We start from the raw sequence: 21,446 nt of genomic DNA on the forward strand, positions 1-21,446 counted from the left end.
AAAACTAAGCTGATGAAAATTTAAAGTGAAATCTAATATCAACAGTAAAAAAAAAAAAAATCTGGGTTTTTTGCATCTTTACATGAATGTTTAGATCTGAATTTAACTCCGTTTGTTCACAATTTAATATATTTTGTATACAAGGAAGAGAGAAACCAAAGAACTGATCTGCTGTCAGGGATTCATCCACAGTGTCACAACCCCACCATGAAGTGAAAGTGGAGAAACGCTGCTGGAGAGTCTTTTGAGGGTTTTATGAGATATACTGTTTATTCACAGGAGACCATAAACCAGTAAAGAAGAAAGAGCTGTGACACACGTCCTTCTTCATTAACATTTCGGCTCCTTTGCGCTTCTTTGGTTCGTCCTCTGCAGCTCGGATTAAAAGGTAAAATGTGATCATCTCGGTTAAAAGGAGGGAGGAGCGGACTGGGCCAGTGCCCTGTACTGTCTGTGGTCCTTTATGACAGCTCCCGTACGCCAGATGGCCAGTCCGGCCGTGATGAGCGGCTTGACACAGACCGTTGCTTTAGGAGGAACTCCAGTCCTGTTTGCTCGGAATATGTCTGTTTGTTAATGCTCCAAAATGTAGGTGTGATCTGAAATCCTCCTTTCGGATTAAAGAGGTCTCTGGTCTTTAAAAAGGACTCATTTTCAGTTTTGCTCTTACGCGCGTGCACCTGATGGAGAGGGGACTGGGCGAACATTGAAGCCTGATCTGACCCAACGGCAGCACATGATCTAAGAATCCGAAACTAACAGCAACTACACCGCAATCCAAGCCTTTTCAACAGCAAACCACTATTGTTACATTCTTAGACGTGAACATATGGGGCGCCGTTTGTAAAGTGAAACATGCTGAAATTAACGGCAACATTTTTCCACATTTAGCTCAAAACAAGTCATTTTTTTACAACATTTAGTAAAATATTTGTAACTTTTCATATTTAAAACAGAATTTTAAATGTTAAATATAAATGTTAAATATTCAATCTAAATGTTAAATGTTAAATCTAAATATTATATTTAAATCTAAATGTTAAATGTTAAATCTAAATATTATATTTAAATCTAAATCTAAATGTTAAATCTAAATGTTAAATGTTAAATCTAAATATTATATTTAAATCTAAATGTTAAATCTAAATATTATATTTAAATCTAAATGTTAAATGTTAAATCTAAATATTATATTTAAATCTAAATGTTAAATCTAAATGCTAAATGTTAAATCTAAATGTTAAATCTAAATATTATATTTAAATCTAAATCTAAATGTTAAATCTAAATATTATATTTAAATCTAAATCTAAATGTTAAATCTAAATGTTAAATCTAAATATTTAGATTTAAATCTAAATGTTAAATGTTAAATGTAAATATTATATTTAAATCTAAATCTAAATGTTAAATCTAAATGTTAAATCTAAATATTTAGATTTAAATCTAAATGTTAAATGTTAAATGTAAATATTATATTTAAATCTAAATCTAAATGTTAAATCTAAATGTTAAATCTAAATGTTAAATCTAAATGTTAAATCTAAATATTTAGATTTAAATCTAAATGTTAAATGTTAAATCTAAATATTATATTTAAATCTAAATCTAAATGTTAAATCTAAATGTTTAGGCTAACATGCAAATTTATTGCACGGATCAGCGGAAATACCAAAATAAAAGCTTTCCGAAAACCTCCGGTGCAAAAGTGTGCCGGTAGTGGTCAGACACGTTCTCACTCCCAAAGCGTAATAATTTTCGCTAGGTGACAAATTGTCAACATTTTATGCTTTCGGGTACCCAACACGTTCCTAAATTACGGCATCGGAAAAAGGAGAGCACATGAGAACCGTTTGGACTCAATCTACACGTTCGTTCATTTTCTAAAAATCGCTTTGGAAAACACTATTTTACGTCATTTAACTGCTAGTAAAGGTTAAGAATAAGGTTATAGTTAGATAAGGTTAGGTTTAGGGCTGGAACACATGGCTGGAACGTCTATTATGGCGGGACCGTCATTCCACTGGAATTCAGCCATAACCCGACCATGAGAAAGCACGTCCGGCGATTTAGCTGAAAACATCGGAAGATCCGTTTTGTCGGCCATCCAAAGGTTCAGCAGTAGTGCACTCTTAGTAGCTGCAGTCTTCACTTCACAATCGCTGCAGCACGCTCGTAGGCAAGAAGTGAAGCAGCACATGGCGGGAAGAAGTGAGGAGAACAGACACAATTTTGCACCGGAGGTTTTCGGGAAGCTTTTATTTTGGTATTTCCGTTGATCCGTACAATAAATTTGCATATTAGCCTAAACATTTAGATTTAACATTTAACATTTAGATTTAAATATAATATTTAGATTTAATATTTAACATTTGATGAAAAGTTACAAATATTTTACTAAATGTTGTAAAAAATTACTCGAAAAAATATGTTTTTGTAAGGTTTTGAGCTAAATGTGGAAAAATGTTGCCGTTAATTTCAGCATGTTTCACTTTACAAACGGCGCCCCATATGAACATGTGTGAGAAACGAATGGAAATGAGCGCAAAAGCAGAGGGAGGTGGAATCCGTTCCACTAGTCCGTGCCTTTCTTTGCGCCTGGCTGGTTCTCTCCACCTTTAAAGCAGCTAGAGGGAAGAAAACAGTCGAGAGGGAGGCGACAGCGCAAATACAATGGTCACTGAAACTGCAAAAGACAATCCGAAGGCCGATTATTTCCCACCCGAAGCGAGCGATTGCCCCAACTCTCCCATCTCATTTTCCTCCGAAGACGGCCAGCTAAGCAGGAGGCGCGACACCCAGACCACCAGCGGCAGCATCATCCCGGAGGACAGCGGCAGCATCCAGGCCCTGGTCACCTCATCCGCAGCCGCCGCCAGCATCATGACATCAGGGGAGTTCGTGCAGACCGCTCCCCTGCTGGCGCACAAATCCAAGAGGAGCATGCTGTACAAGGCGCTGTGCTTCCTCCTCCTCATCTTCCAGGGCGGCGTTCTGGATTTCTACCTCATCATCTTCACGGACCTGTACTGGTGCTCGTGGATAGCCACGGACCTCGTGGTGATTTCGGGCTGGGGGATTTTCTTCATGAAGAACGCGCGGAGTAAGAGGGAGCGGGCCTGCGGCTTTCACCAGAAAAGCTCCATTTTCGGCTGCAACCTCGGAGAGTTCACCTACGCCTACCTTGCATGGCTCATCTACGTCATCGCCTGCACCCCTAAGGTGGTGCTCATCCTGGAGACCTCCATCCTGGAGCTGATCACGTTAAAGGTCCCGTTCGGAGCGACCGGCTTCAAAATCGTCATGCTGCTGTCTGCGCCGCTGCTCTTCTGCCTCATCAACTCCATCATCGAGGACCTGAACGGTTCGACGCGGCACCACTCCCAGAGCTGCTTCATGGGCACCTGCCTGGACCTGCTGGACAGCTTCACGCTTGTGGAGATGCTGCTAAGGAACGAGATCCCCACGCTTTATCTTAAATACACCGTGATCTCGGTGTACTTTGTGGCCCTGGCCGTGCCGGTGGTCTGGCTGTACGAGCTCACGGCGTCCGAGCTGCGCTGCAGGTGGCTTTGGGCCCGTTTCTCCACGGGCCTGGTGGTTAATGCGCCCCTGCTGGTGGTCAGGTGTTTCCAGGTCTACATCTACAAGATGCCGGTGTCGGTGTTCATGTTCAAAAACATCTTCTTCTTGGCCTGTAAGCTGCTGGAGCTGCTGGAGCAGTGTGTGGCGTTCCGGGGGGTCCGCAGGCTGGCTGGCGGCAGCAACCCGGCCCAGTTCTCCCACTGCGTGTCCGAGAACGACATGTGTCCGCACGGGTATGTCAATACTCTGGCTGTGGCTCAGTCCTAGAGCCGTGGCGGCCGTCTCTGCCTGTGACGGCAGGACAGACATAGCTGGAACCTGGAAAATCCCAAATACCACCGAGTGTCCGCCTCGGGATGCTGGCTTTTGGATTCACGTCCACGCGATAAGCAAAGCAGGTATCAGGTATCAGACACGCAGGCAACAATAAAATAAGCAGTGCAGATGATGGCATTTAGCTGCTAAATAATAGACAAAAAACAAAACCAATTTTCTAATCAGACTGAAAAAACGAAATCTTATCTCCCATGGTGAGCTCCTGTTGGGCCTCCCAGCTGCATCTCAACATAAAGTATTATTAAAGGGCCTTGAAGAGGCTCCGTCTCTGTGTTACCACTAACAGAGGTGTCATTCGTGGGAAGACAAGAAAATGTTCAGCATAAAATAAAAAAATGGGGTAAAGGCAGAAGTTCCATCAACTGGAGGCTGTGGAGGCCTAATGTGCTAATTCAGGTCTTTCTGTGTTAGTGGGCCCAAAGGCAGCTACGCAATGATCTCATTATTTCAGTGACTGTGATTTGAAATCTTTATTTCCAAAGCAGCTCCAGGGTCACCAAGCGCTGTCAGACTACAAGCCAGGCTCGACTCGCTAATTAAACCGCAGGGACCACATTTGGCCTTTGTTATCAATCGATGATGCTTACTACCAAACGACTTTGTGATTAATCACATGCAGAGCTGTGAAACAGTATCTGACCCTGATTTCTTTTTTGGTCGCTGTTCGCATGTTTGTCACTTCTCTGTTTCAGATCATCAGACTTTCTGATTCTAATATGATTTAAAAATAACCCGTCTGAATACAAAATGTACTTTTATATGAGGAATGATGATTTTATTTATTGTTGGAAAACGTTAAACCTACCTGGACCTGTGTGAAAAGGGGACTGCCCCCCTAAAGCTAATAACTGGTTGTGCCACTCTTGGCAGCAACAACTGAAATCAAGTGTTTGCAATAACTGCCAGTGAGTTTAACTTCTCTGTGGAGCAACTTTTCCATCAGGACTTACATCGGCCAGTCAAAAAATCTTCATGTTTTTTACCATTTAGAGGTGGACTTGCTGGTGTCCTGCTGCATAAAACCACTGTAGAGCTGAGCATTCCCGGGAAGGTTCACCACTGTGCCAGGTTTTCTTGGTGGACGGTGTTATGGTTTCCCAAAGCCTTTGACATTGTAACCCTGTCAAGCGTCCTTCTTTCACCTGTGTCCTGATGCTTTCCTTGTAGCCTGCGTCACTTTTTCAGACGCCTTCTGTGTAATGGAGTTTTTGATTGAACAGGTCTGACCTGAAACAGGTGAACGTGACAAATATGCAAACAAAAAAGAAACAAGGAAACACTTTAACGAATACTTTTTCACACTGCTGTACACGACGGTTTGTCTGCTTTCAATACAAGTGTGAGCAGTTCTGTTGAATCCGCGGCCATATTGCAGGTGGTGGTGATGTCACACATGTTGCTCAGACGGAGGAGAAAAACACGATATAAGAAACGGCCCGTTTTACACAAATGACTTATTACTTGACAGGATGACGTTATTTTCAGAGCAGCGCGTTCCCATTTATGTTGGAAAGTGGAAATGATGTCGCGTACCTGCCTGTGATGGCAGCTAAACTCGATGAGCTTTCTGCGTTTGGGGCAGACGGCGCTCAACGTAAGAGGTAAACGGATTTTCCAGTTTCTGCCTGGTGTCACCTGTACCAGCCTTACAACGAGCCCTCTTCAGACCAGCCAACAGGTGCTACAGTCAGACACCTGCAGGAGACTCACAACACTGCTGTGTGTGTTCAGCCTACGACCTCCGAGGGACAGCAGCTGGACTGTGCTGAGATCAAACTGCAATTTGAAAACTCCAGATTTAAGTCCTAACGCTGGGCTCTGCTCCACCTAATGTACATTAGTGTTTTCTATCAATGACAGTGATGTCTGCTGGTCGTTAATCGTACTGAAAGTAGAGTAGACTTGTGTGTAAGTTGCTTACAAACCAGCAGTGCCACGACCCCCCCGAGGCTTCTGTCAGTATTTTCTTTCACTCTGAGTTCTGACTCTGCAGTTCTCTTGGTCACAAACGGGCAGAGTTCAAGTTCTCCAATAAACAAACAAAACTAAGTAAACAAAAACCCATCAAATCAATGGCGACATTATTTAAAGTTTTAGCCCAGAAAGCTCAGCACTCTGAGCACGTCTGTTTCTAACATACTGAAACTGGTTTCTCCACAAAATCCAATTAAAGGAGAAAAATAATGATTTTTTCAGTATATAGCAGTAATATCGAATTTAGCCACATTATTACAGCTTTGGCGGTGCTCATCAATATTCCTTCAATCTGATTTCAGCTTGTCTCACTATCAGCTGTGCTGCATTTTGGTGTAAGTGCCTCTCAGTGCGTTATGAAACAGCAGGCGACAGCTAAAAACCATAATGCAGTGGTTGGAGTTTAGCCTTCAGCTTTCTATGTGAAGGCTAAACACATGTTTGGTCATTTTTGCATTTCTAGCTCTGTTTGTTAAATTATTCTCTGCCTGGAAGATTCCAGAACCTGAGAAAAGAAAAATGTTCTGGACGTCAGCGTTTCCTTTGCTCTCTGTTCAAAGGCTTCTGTACCTGATACACAGAGTCGGTAAGAAGCTTTAAACAACACGAACATGTGTATGTGTATATAAATGAACTGAATTTGTATGAAAAATTCATGGTTTTCAGAGTGTATATATCATTTTACATAGATGAGACCTGAGGTGGGAGACAGTCTGCATCCAGGTGAAGCTGGGGAGGGCACAGGTATCACGATAAAGTAATTACCCCCTTCCTGATATCTTCATTGGTTTTGGCATATTTATCACACTTAAACATTTCAGACCATTAAGCAGATTGTGATATTAGATAAAGATAATCGGAGTAAATACAACCTAATAACTCGTTGTGCCGCCCTTGGCAGCAAAAACTGCAATCAGGTGTTTGCGACAGCGCCCACGGTTTGAAGAAGTTTGTTTCAGCCACATTGAAAGTCTTTGACGGCATCCACAGGGTGGAGCAGTGTGTCTGTTACACTCTTTGCTGGGTTGAATTATCTGAAGTCATCCAGGTGCTGAAACCCAGAACAGCACACTACCTCCAGCACGTCTGGCTGCTGCATTTCTTTTAAACAAGTGTGTTAATGTTCGGCCAAATTCAACGAGAAGCTTCAAATGTCTCACAGCTTCACAGAATATTATCCCCAAAGTCTTTATTTTATTTATGCTTTAGATAAATGTAACATCAGCCTTTGTTTTATTCCAATTACACGATTGCAGTTCTTGCTGCTGAAGGTGAAACAATCACTTATTTGGGGGGCAGAGGAGGACCTTTGATTCTCTTTTCACTTAATCAGTGAAATTATCTTTAAAAACTGCATTTTGTATTTACTCAGGTGATCTTTATCTAATATTAAGATTTGTTTAATGATCTGAAACATTTAAGTGTGTTAACTCTGCTAATAATAATAATGATGATGATAATAACCCTAATAATAGGACTTCACATTAATAGGACACTTTTACATCAGGTGGCATTACTGACTGACTTTGTCTCTCTCCTCCTTTATGAGCTCGTCGTTCTGTATTTTGCAATCACGTCTGGTAAAGTATTTATTATGTGTGCAATATCCAAGTCTGAGTAATCTGAACATGATTTAGTGCCTATTGCTTTGGAGATGAGTGAACTTTAATGACGACGAGTGTCGGTGTGTCCGTGACCAGTGCGTGCAGCGTAGATGATTGTAGAGGAAAGGCGGCGGCGGCGTAACAGAATTATGACCTGTTTGTTTCATTTGGCAGGCAGCAAACATGCTTTGCTTTTTTTCATAATTTCAGTACAGATTAGAAAGATGTTTTGTCAAGAAATGCTTGTTTCTAATGCACTTTGGTTAAATATATCTGTTTACTATATTTAAGATTTTTAGTTTCATTGAGAACAAAAGATTTTATTCAACCTTCTCACAGCAGCTGAAGGAAATTTGAGTGAAACAATACTGACACGTCTGCATGTCCAGCAGCGTGTTACCTCAGCGCTGTCCAACTCTTTACAGGCTGAAGGACAAAGAACATATTGCAAAGCAGACTGATAATGATACCTGTCATGTACCCGGCACAAACGATGGTGTTAAAGCTAAAGCTGTATGAAGGAGTTTAAAGCCTTTGAACTTTCACTTGCAGCACTGATTGTCTGGAGGAAGTTCAAAATGTGCACTTTGCTAAAAAGACGGTTTTACTGACAAACACTTTAAAATGTGTTAAATATGCAAAAAAGTGCAGAAAATGTCCACATTATTTGGCTCGTTCTTCTCAGTGTCTCAGCTCTGCTGTTAGGAAGTGATTTAAACTGAAACTTGTGTAATTTTGTTGCACGAACCCTTAAAAGCAGTTTTCTGTTGTGTTTGTGTCGAGACTGTCTCTCTGCCTTACATATTCCAGATGCTGATGTTGTTATTATATTATATGTGGTATATGGTATGACATTGTCTAAGGCAGAGCATCCAGAGAGAGTAGGGTACACAGACTTTACCAGTGGCCTCCACTCCGGCTCTGAATTTATCTCCACTCAGGGTCTCTCTTACTCCTCCCCCGTGAAGGAATAAGACAGGCTGGATCTGACACATCTAATTGAGTTCAACTGCATTTATATGGCGCCAAATTAACAACAAGTGTTGCCTTAGCATGTTCTTTATATTGTAAGATAAAGACCAATAATACACAAGTTAAAGGGGACTAACCCTCCAGCAGAACCAGGGTGAGGGAGGTGCACAGGAAAACCGATACACCCACGTGGAAGAGAGGCAGAGATGAAAAATAACTAATGATTAAACGCAGAGTGGTGTATTAAACATGAGCTAAAAAGAAACATTGCATCATGGGAAGCCCCAGCAGCCTTGGCCTATTGCAGCAGGGTTTGGGGTCACCTTAAAGCCTGTCCTTTAAAAGACAGCATTCTCCCCTGGCAAGCAAGGCTGATACGCAATCACCACACTGAATTCTACTCAGTGCTCTCGGAGCTTCCCACCCCAAGAAGGATGGGACGTCATGGCCTGTGACAATCCTTTGTTTCTGCAGGAAATGCTAGTTAGGGTTGTAGGTTCCCTTCAGCTCGGTACTAGTGGCAGCAGTCTGTGTTGCTCCCTACAAAAACTGCCACAGGATTCTTGTCACACTTAAGGGACCTCATAGGGTCATGCTTTACCATGTTCCCTACACCATCTGGTGACCAGCTGGCCCTCTGTGGGATTTGGACAGTGCCGATGGCCTTCCATGAGCCATTTTAGCACCTGTAAATGGTGGAGTCTTTGTGAATAATGAAGCAAAGGCTAGTGGACCACTGTTGTGAGGGTAAACCTTCTTGGTCCCAGGCCCACAACCACGAACCATTCAGGTCCGTGAAGATGAGGTAGAAATCCCTTACTGGGTACCAGGTGGGAATCAAGCTTGCAACTCCCACTGCAAAGGTGTGTAATAATAATGGATTGCATTTATATAGCGAAACCCTCAAAGCACTTTACAATTCCACTATTCATCCACACACTGGAGGAGGCAGCTACAGTTGTAGCCACAGAAGGGAGGCTGCCATCAACACCAGTAGGTGAAGTGTCTGCCCCAAGGACACAACGACCAGGACAGACAGAGCAGGGGATCGAACCGGCAACCTTCCGGTTCCAACTGCAGTCTCACCACTACACTACAGCTGCACTGACTTAAGCTGCATCTTATACATACATGTATGTGGGATAAAGAAGGTGGAGAGATAGTCTCTTTACTAAGGGAACTTGGGTTACAATGTAACCAATCGTTCTGTGGGGAGAGGACATTCATCCCGTTAAACTGATTCCAGTTAAACACACGAGTGTAAATGGAGCAGAAACTGGCTGCACTGTACCAGGATCAGTCTGTGATTGCTGCGTCTGCACAGCTGAAGTCCTGTTGGCTGAGACACACATTCAGCTATCTGCAACTGAGAGAAGTTTCATGTTTAGCAGAGAAAAGAAACTTTTGCTCAAATCGTTGATTTTTTCTTTTCAATATTATTGTTTTTTAATGAGTGTTCATTGGTGTTTATAGATATCCATAAAATGACAGACATGTTGTTGCCTTGGCTTTGTTTCTTTTATTTGTTTGCTGCTTATCATAGTTTACCATAGTACTCTAAATGATATATTTTATACTATTTTTGTATTGTTTCCTTGTGCCAGTAATCTCTGAAACACTTGCATATGTATACAGTGTTGTTGGAAACGCTCCCTCACAGTGTTTGAGGGGATTTGCACATGAAGCTTGAGACTAATACTTAGCAGGACCATATCTAGATTAAACTAAGCTGACGTGCAGTGGGTCTTTACCTGCATGAACAAGCACAGTTTTACTGAAACTACCAAAGGCTTTAACAGACATGGGGATTCAGAGGAGCTGCTCATGCCACACAAATCGAAATGATTTCTTCTTCTTCTTTAGCCCGTGTGAAAAACAGAGTGTGTGATTTTAACACTCCTGTATCAGAATATACAAGCTTTCCTTTTCTTCGTTTACACAGATGTTGATGAGTTTTACAGAGGGGACCTTACCTGTACTATAAAATTGTGTGCTGTATATCTGTACTGATATAATCCAATCTATGTAGCCAACTCGATGTGTAAGAAGAGTCACGCGGTCGAAACCTGAAATAAATCAGAGGACTTTCAATTAAAAACAACAGAGAGTTTTTTTATTGTGGATTATGTTCAGAAGATGGTGATTGAAAATGTAACACAACAAAGCATCAAGCATAAAATAACATCTGTACAGCAAACAGGAGGAAAAACCATCAGATTTAATTTTCAGGTCCTTCAGAACAAAGACTGAAGCTTCATGATGAAACGTGCTCGTCATTCATACCTGTGCTGTACACGTGTGAACACTAGCTGAGCAGCATCACGTCACATTACAGTTAACTACTGTACATCAGGCTGGAAATGGAAAATGACCCTTTCTCAAGGGAACAAATACAAGACTCTGATCATCTGAAAATATTCATTGATAATATCGATTTGCCTCCAACTTAAATCACTTCTTGTTTGCCTGGTTTAGGCGTCAGGTAGGCGTGTGTTCAGTTACGCCTGAGAGGGAGCTTATCCAAGCCCCTCCCTCACCCACTGATTCGCCATTAAACTTTTATTCTTGTATGCATTCATCCCTCCATCCCTGATCCTTTTCAGGGTCGTGGGGGTGCTGGAGCCTATCCCAGCTGTCTTAGGGTGGGAGGCGGGGTCCACCCTGGACAGGTCGCCAGTGTGTCGCAGGGCCAACACACAGACAACCATTCGCACTCACATTCACACATATATAGGCATATATACATGTTTAGTGATTTTCCAGAGGCTCTTAAATGTGCCCCTGCTTCCTCTCTGGCCTTTTCAACATGCAGCGAGGAGACAAGCTGACAAACAAAGAGTCTGTGCAGGCAGGGAAATGAAACAAAGTCTACTTCCTGTAAGCAACAATCACACCTGCAAAAAAAGCTATTACAAATTCATTTAAACCAAATGCAAATATTTTGTTAAACTCATGCTGTAACTGTTTTCTACAATATCACCCGCTCATGTCCCCACGACAGCTGTCTGGCCTGTCAACAATTAACAACACAAGTTTCAGAGTAACACAAATACACCGTGATCGCTAACAGTCACGCTACAGTGCTGTAATGATTAATGGCGCTGCTGTTTTCAGCTGCAGTACAGCTTTAAAAACATCACATTAAATGCATTTTGGATTTTTCTTTGCAGGAACCAAACTCTCAGTAATCCGTGTTCTTTATCTTTGAAAAAGACACAACTCCTACACATATTACACAAGCACATTACTGGTCAAGGGTCTTTTGCTTATTGCCAACTTTTAAATGTGGAACTTTCTGGCGTTCCCTGGGATCAGCTGCTGGGAAGTCACTGGTTTGCAAACTCCCCTGTGAATGATTAACACCAAAGAAGAAGCCGACGTGAACAGTCTGCCACAGCAACATCATGTTGCCAGTAAGAAATATCATCAAATATATGTCACACTGTAATGTCAAATTCTTCAAACAGCTCCTTCTGCAGCTTTGCCAAAGCCACCAGTGACTCGTCTTTAGATGGACATTCGTGCTGGGAGGAGTTTTTTGAGCTGTAGCCTTGATCGGAGCCACTGCTTGGTCCTTTTGGCTCCTGAGCCTCGTTCTCCTCTATCTGCACATGCTCAGAGTTATCCATCCCAGAGGGGGGGAAATGCTGCCCGGGAACACTTGTACACGACGATTCCGGAGAATTAAAGTCCAGGGAGTTCGGCAGAGCTTGGCTTCTTTGGTCCAGATAAGCTTGGTTCAGAGATATCAAGGAATCCTCCTCATTATCTTCAGTGGGAATGTGACTAAACGGTTCATCCACAAGGGAGACCCAGTTCTGTCTGGGTGGCGGTGGATTGTTTAAAGCTGGCTCAGCTACGTAGACAGACTCCGTCAGCACGTTCTCCAGGCCGGATGAATGCTGATGTCTGTCTGATGGATTGACTGCAGGTATAAGTTCTATTACTGAGGACAGCTGACTCTCCGGGTTCAGTTCAGGGGTGAGAATGTGAATGCTGCTGCTGTTTTCATTGATTTCCACGTCACGAACATAGACAGGAAACTCATCTCTGATTAGAGGGACACATTCAAGGACGGGAGGAATATGCAGCTGTTCAATGAGCATGTTGGCGTCGTTTAGGACCTCCTCTTCACTAACCACACACTGCTTCTCGAACCAGTCGGGATTTTCAAACTGGTAGGCCTGGAAGGTTTCAATGGCCGTCCTCAGAGCTCTACCAGAGGGACAGTTGAAATATTCATCTGCACCGATTCCCTCAATGTGCTTCACCTGCCCCGGCTGATACTTTTCGATGTCTAAGATGCGGAAGAACAGCTCTTCAAAGTGCTTCATCAGCCTGTATTTCACCGCAATGTCGAAAACCGACGGCACGTCTTTCTCGCTGCTGATGTCATCAAAATAAGCTACCATGTACTTGCCCAGCGTGCCTGCCTGGTGCATTTCTGGCAGAAAGAGGTTGAGAAAAGGAGTGAGCATGTCGTCTGTGGGCGATAGGAGGTCTTCCTTCAGAGTCACTCGTCCCTGACCGCACATGGCCTTCCACTTTGCCTGGACGCCTCGTGAGCACAGCACGAGAATTTTGTCCGAGGGATCTTTCAGCTGCTGCCGCTGCCACTCGAGCCAGCGCAGACGACCCACCATGCCTACCGAGGTGGAGTCGAGCAGGTCTACTAGCACCTTAGTGCCACACTTTGTCTGGAGGAAGGTGCAGAGTTTCAGCACGATGTCCCTGTACAGATGGTGGTCTTGTGAGTAGATGACCAATACTTTGGGCTTTTGTTTGACTGGCTGCACTTCCTGAACTCCCTTTGGTCCTGCACTGACATTAGTTTTCCCTGAAAGTAGAAGAGACCACGAGAGGATCATCAGCAACCGAAGAGCAAAGTTAAACCATAACATTCGTGCACAAATCGATGGAGAGCCACGTCTCCAATCAAAACCTTTGAAGTTAGAACTTGATATAGAACTTAAAGGAGACTAACCTGGCTTCCTGCAGATGGCAAACATAACAGCTGCCATCAGTATACACATCGACACCACTCCCAGGGAAACGAACCCGTAGTGAGGGGCATTATCTGCTGGGAATGCTGTAAGAAGCAGAAATAATTCAACGTGACACCAACAGAGTGAACAGATACCCGAGCTGCAGTAACTGCTCTGTTAGATCGGACTACACAGGCTAGCCTTCGCTCCCCATGTGCTTCAGTGAGCCTCGGCCACCCTGGAACTCACATCATTATACTTGCCAATGTTTCCTGCTGCTAACAACTATGAGGACAAACTCTTCACTTGTCCCCCAAATAGATCCCACCCACTACCTGGTGTGATGATGACTGCTTCTTACGTAGCACGTTTTTACCCTGCCCTAGCTCTCAATACCTTTACACATCTTGCCTCATTCACCTCTTCATACAAGCACTTTTTTCTACGTTTAAGTGCTTTCCATGTAACATTCGTACTCCGACAGATGCAGAAGATGCAACTGCCTGGAGCAGCCAGGCTGGAACTAAAACCCTTCCAATTAGTCAATGACCTGCTCCACCTAGAAACTTTATTTTGGGTAGCTGAGCAATTTTCGCAGTTACTTTGTTCCCAAACCAAACTATTTGGTTACATTTAAGTCAAAATTAAATGGCTGTTAAACCCACTTTTCCTCGTAGATACACAGCTGGTTTGAGTTATAATAGTAGCAACAGTAGCAAGACCAGAGCAAGCATCAGTGAGAACAGATGCAGCACATCATGAGAGGAGGAGGTGGGCTGTAGAGTGAGCAACTGTGGGCAAGCTAAAGCAGCCTAAATGGCACTCCACATGTGTGCGGGGTGGATACGTGCAGAAGCTGAACCCCCATGTGGGCCGAAACGAAACTATGTTTACGGTGTCGTAATGTTCACTAGTGTACGAGCACAGGAAAATGCTGGGAATCAAACCACCGACTTTATCATTACTTTATAAAGTGTTGATCTGACAGAGCGTTCAGCCACCCTCTGACTCAAACGTGATACTGACCTGCAGGACCTTTCGTCACACTGGGGCAAATATTCTGAGTTTTCCTTCGACGGGTACAGTCTTCACCACATTGTGAGAAATAAGGTTTAATCTGCAATAAAGACAGAATGAACTTGTGCACTCAGGTGAAGTGGGATCCTACAGCATGGTGAAGTATTATCAGAATTAAAATAATAATAAATATGATTAAACTAGCATCACTGTGCAGAACAGGCTTGAAAGGTTTTACCTGAACATCAAACTGGCAGCACGATCTCGGCCAACTATCCAGGCTGAATGTTACACTCAGGGTCTGATTCGCCTGAAAACGAGTTTGACCAACATTTAACAAACAACACAGTAAGAACGATGTTCTAGTCATTTGAAGATTTAGATGTTTGATTCACCAAATAAAATTCTGTTATATGTTCATGTTCAGCTTCGTCTTTTTGGAAGTGCATATGCATGAACCTCGTAACGCCAAGTCTGGAGCGTACATTTGATACAGACATCAACCTAAAACCTACATATGCAAATTCATCTTAAATTTCTTTTGTAATAAATGGTACATGATTCAATAAATACTCCAGTTTACAATAAATTATAATTGTCTGGCAATTATTTCATCAGTCGTGCTTTACAAGGTAACATCTATTTGTGACTGTGGTTTACACACGATAAGCAGCCTTTTCTACAAGTGACGCAAAAAAAAAGAAAAATAAATTGCAGAGAGTTTCCTGTACTGAAAAAAATGTGTAAAAACTAGGTTAAGGTACAAAATATAGGCCACTGTGATGACAGTACTGTTGAAATGAAACTGCTAACTGCACACGAACCCTTTGAATACAAAAAAGATTTGAATATGTAGGATGATTCAATTTTATTTATACCAGGTTTCTGTATCGATTTGTTGATCAATTATTAAGTCATGTACTAACAGAGACTTGGAGGAGAGAGACCTGATATTTCATAATCCACATTATTAATCCTTACCTTATTTAAACTGTGTTTATCCTGTTGAGAAGAGCAGCCATTGACAATAACCATGTACTTCTCACACAGGTTGTCAGGGCTGAAGCTGACAGCCAGAGCAGAGTTTCCATCAGCTACAGTGACCTGACTCAGACTGATGTTAGGCTGCCACAGACTTCCTGTTAGCAGACGACAGGACAGACGTGCTTTATAAGATTTACTTACTCTCACGGGCATTTAGAGGTTCTGTCAGTGACGTACCTCTCTCTATGCAGAACTGTGTGTTCGTCATTTCTGGATCTTCACAATCTGAGTAAACCAAAAAGTTTCATAAAATCAATTACAGAAGATCGTCTAAGAGCTTCACGAGTCTAAACCTGCCCTGGGACATACTTCTGTATGAATTCTGTATTTGAAAAGATCTTTATGATGAAAACGAAAAAGGATCACATCCCTTTGTCTCAAACACCTTGTACATTCAAGTGTCTTCAGGATATCTGCGGCGTGAGTTTCCCAACCAGTCTATATGTGATTTATGGAAAGGAGAGGGTGTGTCTGCACACACAGCTGGGCCTCTGATAAGTATTTAGTCCAGCTAATCATTCGAATGATTGTATAGGTTCACAAAATAACAGCGAGAAAACATCTGAACAAAAATGAATAAACAGATAATCCCAAACAACTCCGAGAAAAACAAACAGGAACAACCAAACACTGGTTCTGAATTCAACTCACGAGGAACTAGGAGGTTTTTCCTGATGTCGTAGCTGCTGTGGTGCAGTTCTGGTTTGGGTATGTTGAAGACAGAGACCTGGTAGCTCTGCCCTGGATCCAGCACCAGCATATCAGCTGAGAATGACCACTGAAAGCCAAGAACAACGCTGAGCGTCAGGAGCACACATGTGAAACCTTTGCACCAGTATGAATGCCACTGCGGGACACGCTGGTGCATGTTTGATCGAACCTCACTCACACAGTGGGACGTTCTGAGCGTGATGGGTATAATCGGTGACATGAAAAAAATGTATATGGACCTATGTAGTAGTTTTCTGCCAATGGCTGCTTGAAACAACGCAGTACTTCACAGTACAGAAATCCTCGCTCATTTTTAATAATATCGATTTATTGGATATTTTTTGTATTATTTGTAATGATGAAAAAAGACATGTTCAGTTTAATGAACTTTAGCTGAGAGCTTTGCTAAACTTTGGTAAATTTTCTCCATCATTGCAACCGAGCAAATGTGTTGTTATGATAGTGGAGGACAGAGGATCCAGACAGCGTCAGCACAGGGATGATGCTGCGGTGCGCAGTGGTTATATCAGCAGTTCCTTTACAGGTTAAAAGTTTGCATTGAAAACAACCATCATGTTCTCCGTGTACGTTTATCCTTTGTAGTTGACTTTTATTCAGAAATCATTTGGTCAGAGCTCAGTAAACAATCATTCATTGAAGCTGAAGCTTTGTCTGCATGAAATGTTGCTAACTGCAGGGATCCAGTTACATCTACAAATAACAACACTGAAAACCACACTCACCTTTTCTCCTGATGGACTCCTCATCGCGAGTTCGTTTTTGAACGAATATCGAACACACAGGTTCTGATTGGTGGATTCCACCAGAACATGAAGCTCGGTGGCCTTTAGGAAATGGATGCTACCTGGAGGTGAATATAGCAGAAAATATTCAGGTAAGGCCGAGAAACAAACAAAAACACGCCCACATTATCTTAACCTGGAGTAAACGCCAAGAGCGTGCAAACGCGCATTTTTATCATTAATCTTCTTTTTCTTTTCCAAATAGTTTTAGTTTAAGTTTGTTTCCTGATATCTTATCAGATTTGTTTTTACTATTTGTGAAACAAAGTGTGATAAAAATCTTTCAAGGGGTTGACTCAATTTGACTTTTTAACACGTTTTATTTTATTTATTTATTTATTTTGTTGTTGTTTATGCTATTTGTATGTGTACAACACTTTGTGAACTCTGGTTTTATGTTAAAGTGCTTTATAAATAAAGATGGAAAACAGCCACGTTATAAGTAACTGTCCTGACTTAAATCACCATCATCAGTTTTAAAATCAGGGATTGTTGAAAAACTGATGGATCTGAGTGTTTTCATGTCTCTGATGTGTTGGTTTTCATGTATGTACTGTTGTACATGATCATCCCCGCTGACTCACTCACCATCATCCTTTAACTTCCAACTAGCCTCTAGCACTGGCTGCAGGAGTCCTGCCTCGTCTGGCCTGACGTCCACTGACACCTGCAGGTCCTCTGGATTGCTGGGAGTGTAATCATGAACTTTCAGCCACCGCTTGTCCAGACAGTTAGCTGCAAACGCACACAGAGAACAGCCAGTGTCATTGTCCCATTAGCAAAGGTTTTTAGTTTAAGCGATTGTGTTCATTGTTCGTCTCTCTTTTTGTTGCTGTGTTTCAGCACTGTGTTTGTTACTTCCTGGTATATTACAGCACGACATCACAAATGACTCTTCCCAAATGTAATATTAGTGCATTTAAAGAATATCTTTTTGTTTGATTGTTTTCCAAATTCTTGTTGTCTTCCTCTGTCAGCAGTGGCTGCGCTGTCTGAACCAGGGTCAAACCAAGAAATCTGAGCAACAGCAGTGAGAGGAAGACTGAAGAATCCACTCACTTTCACGAACTTCACAATTCAAATCCTGGAGAGGAAAAGATGGACAAAAAGAGAACATCAGTAAGGAGACGTGTAGTATTCAGTATTATAAAATGCTTTCCATCAGCTCCTCTGTAGGAGCCTATTTAAGGTCCTATCAGTGCACCTGTAGGGACTTTACTCTCTTTCTTTTTTTTATTTGAAGAGGAGTCACATGAACATAATGTTTACAACAACTGTTACAAAATTATTCAGCAAACAGCAGTTTGAATGCCCGGATGTTCTATTTCAAGTTGATAGATATTAGAGCTGTACAACGCTGTGCCTCATACACGACACAGGAACACTGCTTATCTGATAAACAGCGCTCAACCAGAACGTTGAACAGCTGTCAATCATTAGCATTGTGGGCTGTAACCAGCTAAACTGTAACCAGATAAACTGTTACCAGCTAAACTGTTACCAGATAAACTGTAACCAGCTAAACTGTTACCAGATAAACTGTAACATTGTTCTTCGCTACACAAACACTAAAGAAAAGAAAAAAAGATCCGCAAAAGTTTAAACACGACGTTACTTAAACATTGATCATTACATAGCTCAGTCCTGTGACTGCGCCTTCACTCGTTATAGAATCAAATACAGGTGCGAGGACTACACTCCAAGTAAGACACTCAGTTAAATGAATTACGAACAGTGCTCATAGTTTTATTTTAAAATCCTTGTTTAGAGAAAAATTGGCCTTAAACAAAATGTAGCTCAAAACTATGTAAGGAACAATAATCTTATGTAAAGAAGTCAAAAATATCGAATTCTTTAAAAAGACAAACTTTCTTTCGCTACCAGGAAAACTCAAAGTTTCTTTTCAAGTTTGTCTAAAATTATTTTCATAACGTACAGGAACAGGAAGTATCTGTTGTGTTCGGCAAACTTGGAGCCGCTCTACTGTAAAACCTTTCTCACCTGTCGAGAGCACTTGAGACGTCCGGATAAAATCCTGAGCGTGGTCGACAGCGACACACACGTTAACAGCAGCAGCGCTCGATGGAGGCTCATTTTCACCTTTCAAATGAACAACAGTCCGCTGATTCAGAGACACACTGCTCTGTCGACAGTGAAGGAAAACCCCCGACAGGGTGTAACTGGCGCTGGGCTGGAAAACTTCCTGCTCGATGTGACACAACCTGCTCAATTTACAGTAAGTTACTAAATGCTACCTTCAGGACCCGTGGGAATTTAGACTACTATTCTGTTGACTCTGACGAGATTGAATATGAAATAATGGATGGATGGATAATTCAAGAAGCACTTCAGATGATTCGTCTATTCGTTTTTTCCGAATCACGCACGGTGAACGATGAGCCGAGGCTATGGTCGGGATTTTTAAATGACTGAGCCCATCACGCTCGTTCAATTTAAAGAAACGCCTCAACATTTACATTAAACTTGAACTTGCACATTAACACTGTGCAATACAGAGACAGCAGTAAATGATGGAACAGCCTCAGTGCGCAACGTTCATAGATGTTTCTAGTGTAAAGAATTCAGCCTCCCACAAAGGGTACCTGGTTCTCCCATTTTTCTCACTGACATTGAACGAAACATCAATTTTCCGTCCTCTTCCTCGTTCTGAGGCTTCGTTACTTCGTTACTGTCGTTACTCACAAAGGCTCAAAGCAGCGTCGTGGGAAGGGCCTTGAAGTTCGCGGTGTCGGGGGCGGGACCACGAAGGTGTAACGTGCACCGTCACATGTGAATGTAACTCGGTATTATGTCGGCTGCTCACAGCAGACGAGAACAAACAGCCAGAATTAAATCGTGAACTGATCCGCACAGCCGAGAGAAATAGGCTTACTCAAAGATTTTGACGCAGATGCCACAATAATTAAATCCCGCAGGGCCGTGTTTACACATCCTGCCACGAGAGCAATCTCAGAGGAACAAGTTAGTTAAGCCATCAGCTGAACAGTGAACCGACTCCGCAGGGTGGGCTGACGGTCCCCTCAATGATGTTCGTCATCGGTCAGCTGCGCTGGGGTACATTCACCACCAGAGCTGGATCAAGGTTCCTTTATTTAGCATGTTTTTAAATGAACTTTGTACAAGTTGTACAAAATATACACTATAAACAGCATAATAAAAGCCGAGGTCTCAGCCAGACCTGAGAGCAAGAACAAATAGGGTTTTTTTAGGAGACTGGGCAGATCTTTGGAACAGCTTAAAATTAAATCTGGAGCCTCCACTGAAAAGACTCCATCGCCTCTGCTTTTAAGCCTGGATCTCAGAGTCTGCGGGAGCAGCTGGTTCATAGTCCGCGGTGCTCTGGTAGGATTATAGGGTTTCAAAAGTTCTGGCATCAAATCATTGATACTCTTAAAAACAGATAATACCATTTCAAACTGGATCCTGAAAGAGACCGGAAGCTAGTGTAAGGAGGCCAGTAGGGGAGAGAGGAGTGACATGTGCCAGTTTTACTTTAAAGCCAGAACATGACAGTAATGCTTCCAACTAAAATATGTTCATATATTCAGGAATCTGTGGGAACGATCAGTTTGGATGTGAAACACAGTATTTAACTAATTTAACGCTTTGGAGAGAATATCTTTGGCTAAACTGTACAATTGATTACTAAAGTAAAACAGTATATTTTGATGTCATAAACAGTAATGCTGTATAAAAGCTGGACAAACTGAATCCAAAATTGCTTCTCTAAGGTTTATTTAAAGATCATTTACAACATCAAAGGTAATTTGATACAAGCCTTGTGCGCCACATGAGCACACGTTCAGAACAAATTTAAATTCAAAAGAAAATGAAATTAGCTGTAATTGTCTTCACAGGTGTGACCTAGTTCATAACATCCCACTGAAATATTTATTAATGTTTCCTATTACTTCTTCTTAATAAATGCACACTTACCCCAGCCTGCACGTGCCTCTTTGATCCAGCTTGCAGAGACATCAGTGTCATTCCTTTGTATGTGCTTAAATACCATAAACTGGCTTTTGAGTTTGCTCAAAGTGATGAACACATAAAGGATGCTGGTGCCTTTATATGTGCTGTCAGCTCTTTGATTGGCAGGTCCAGATCTCTGAGATCCTCGTTTCTTTTTTTCCTCCGTCTGTCATTTTCACGTCATCCCGCACATGTTCATCTTCCTCGCACCTGACCAGCGGACTTCCCCTTCTTCACTGCTCTGACCGAGTGAGCGGCAGCCCTGCCTGTCCTCACTGTTATAACTCCATGGCATGATGGTCTATTTCTAATAATATGTTTAAAGTATTCATAAGTTGGGGTGAGTTGTGCCACAACAGACAGGCCAGCTGACAGGTAAGGCTGAGGATGTGTTTGCTGTAATGTCACTGAGGACACTGGTT

General features: G+C 42.2%; 2 protein-coding genes across 2 annotated transcripts; one reads left to right on the plus strand and one right to left on the minus strand.

The window, feature by feature from the left end:
• Positions 1-2,338: 2,338 nt before the first annotated feature.
• Positions 2,339-6,374, plus strand: tmem121b (transmembrane protein 121B). Its single transcript, XM_023154447.3, has one exon. The coding sequence runs from the start codon at positions 2,674-2,676 to the stop codon at positions 3,850-3,852; it is 1,179 nt and encodes a 392-aa protein (XP_023010215.1). The 5' UTR covers positions 2,339-2,673; the 3' UTR covers positions 3,853-6,374.
• Positions 6,375-10,567: 4,193 nt separating this feature from the next.
• il17ra1a (interleukin 17 receptor A1a) lies at positions 10,568-19,536 on the minus strand. The gene is made up of 11 exons (XM_004553739.6): positions 19,033-19,536; positions 18,091-18,115; positions 17,620-17,766; positions 16,972-17,093; positions 16,169-16,295; positions 15,695-15,742; positions 15,455-15,612; positions 14,712-14,783; positions 14,483-14,573; positions 13,456-13,560; positions 10,568-13,308 (listed from the first exon to the last, which is right to left on the minus strand). Exons 1-11 carry the CDS (start codon positions 19,123-19,125, stop codon positions 11,909-11,911), a joined length of 2,388 nt encoding a protein of 795 aa, XP_004553796.1. The 5' UTR covers positions 19,126-19,536; the 3' UTR covers positions 10,568-11,908.
• Between the last annotated feature and the right edge of the window lie 1,910 nt (positions 19,537-21,446).

This window comes from Maylandia zebra, linkage group LG17, assembly GCF_041146795.1.
Source record: "Maylandia zebra isolate NMK-2024a linkage group LG17, Mzebra_GT3a, whole genome shotgun sequence".
Classification (NCBI taxonomy): domain Eukaryota; kingdom Metazoa; phylum Chordata; class Actinopteri; order Cichliformes; family Cichlidae; genus Maylandia; species Maylandia zebra.

What these genes read in the sequence shown, in the direction of transcription:
- tmem121b (XM_023154447.3), top strand. Translation starts at nt 2,674, where the DNA reads ATGGTCACTGAAACTGCAAAAGACAATCCGAAGGCCGATTATTTCCCA.
- il17ra1a (XM_004553739.6), bottom strand. Translation starts at nt 19,125, where the DNA reads ATGAGCCTCCATCGAGCGCTGCTGCTGTTAACGTGTGTGTCGCTGTCG. An exon ending in GAATTGTGAAGTTCGTGAAA is followed by an intron (nt 17,767 to 18,090) that starts GTGAGTGGATTC and finishes GTGCGTTTGCAG; the next exon opens with CTAACTGTCTGGACAAGCGG. An exon ending in GGAGTCCATCAGGAGAAAAG is followed by an intron (nt 16,296 to 16,971) that starts GTGAGTGTGGTT and finishes CTTGGCTTTCAG; the next exon opens with TGGTCATTCTCAGCTGATAT.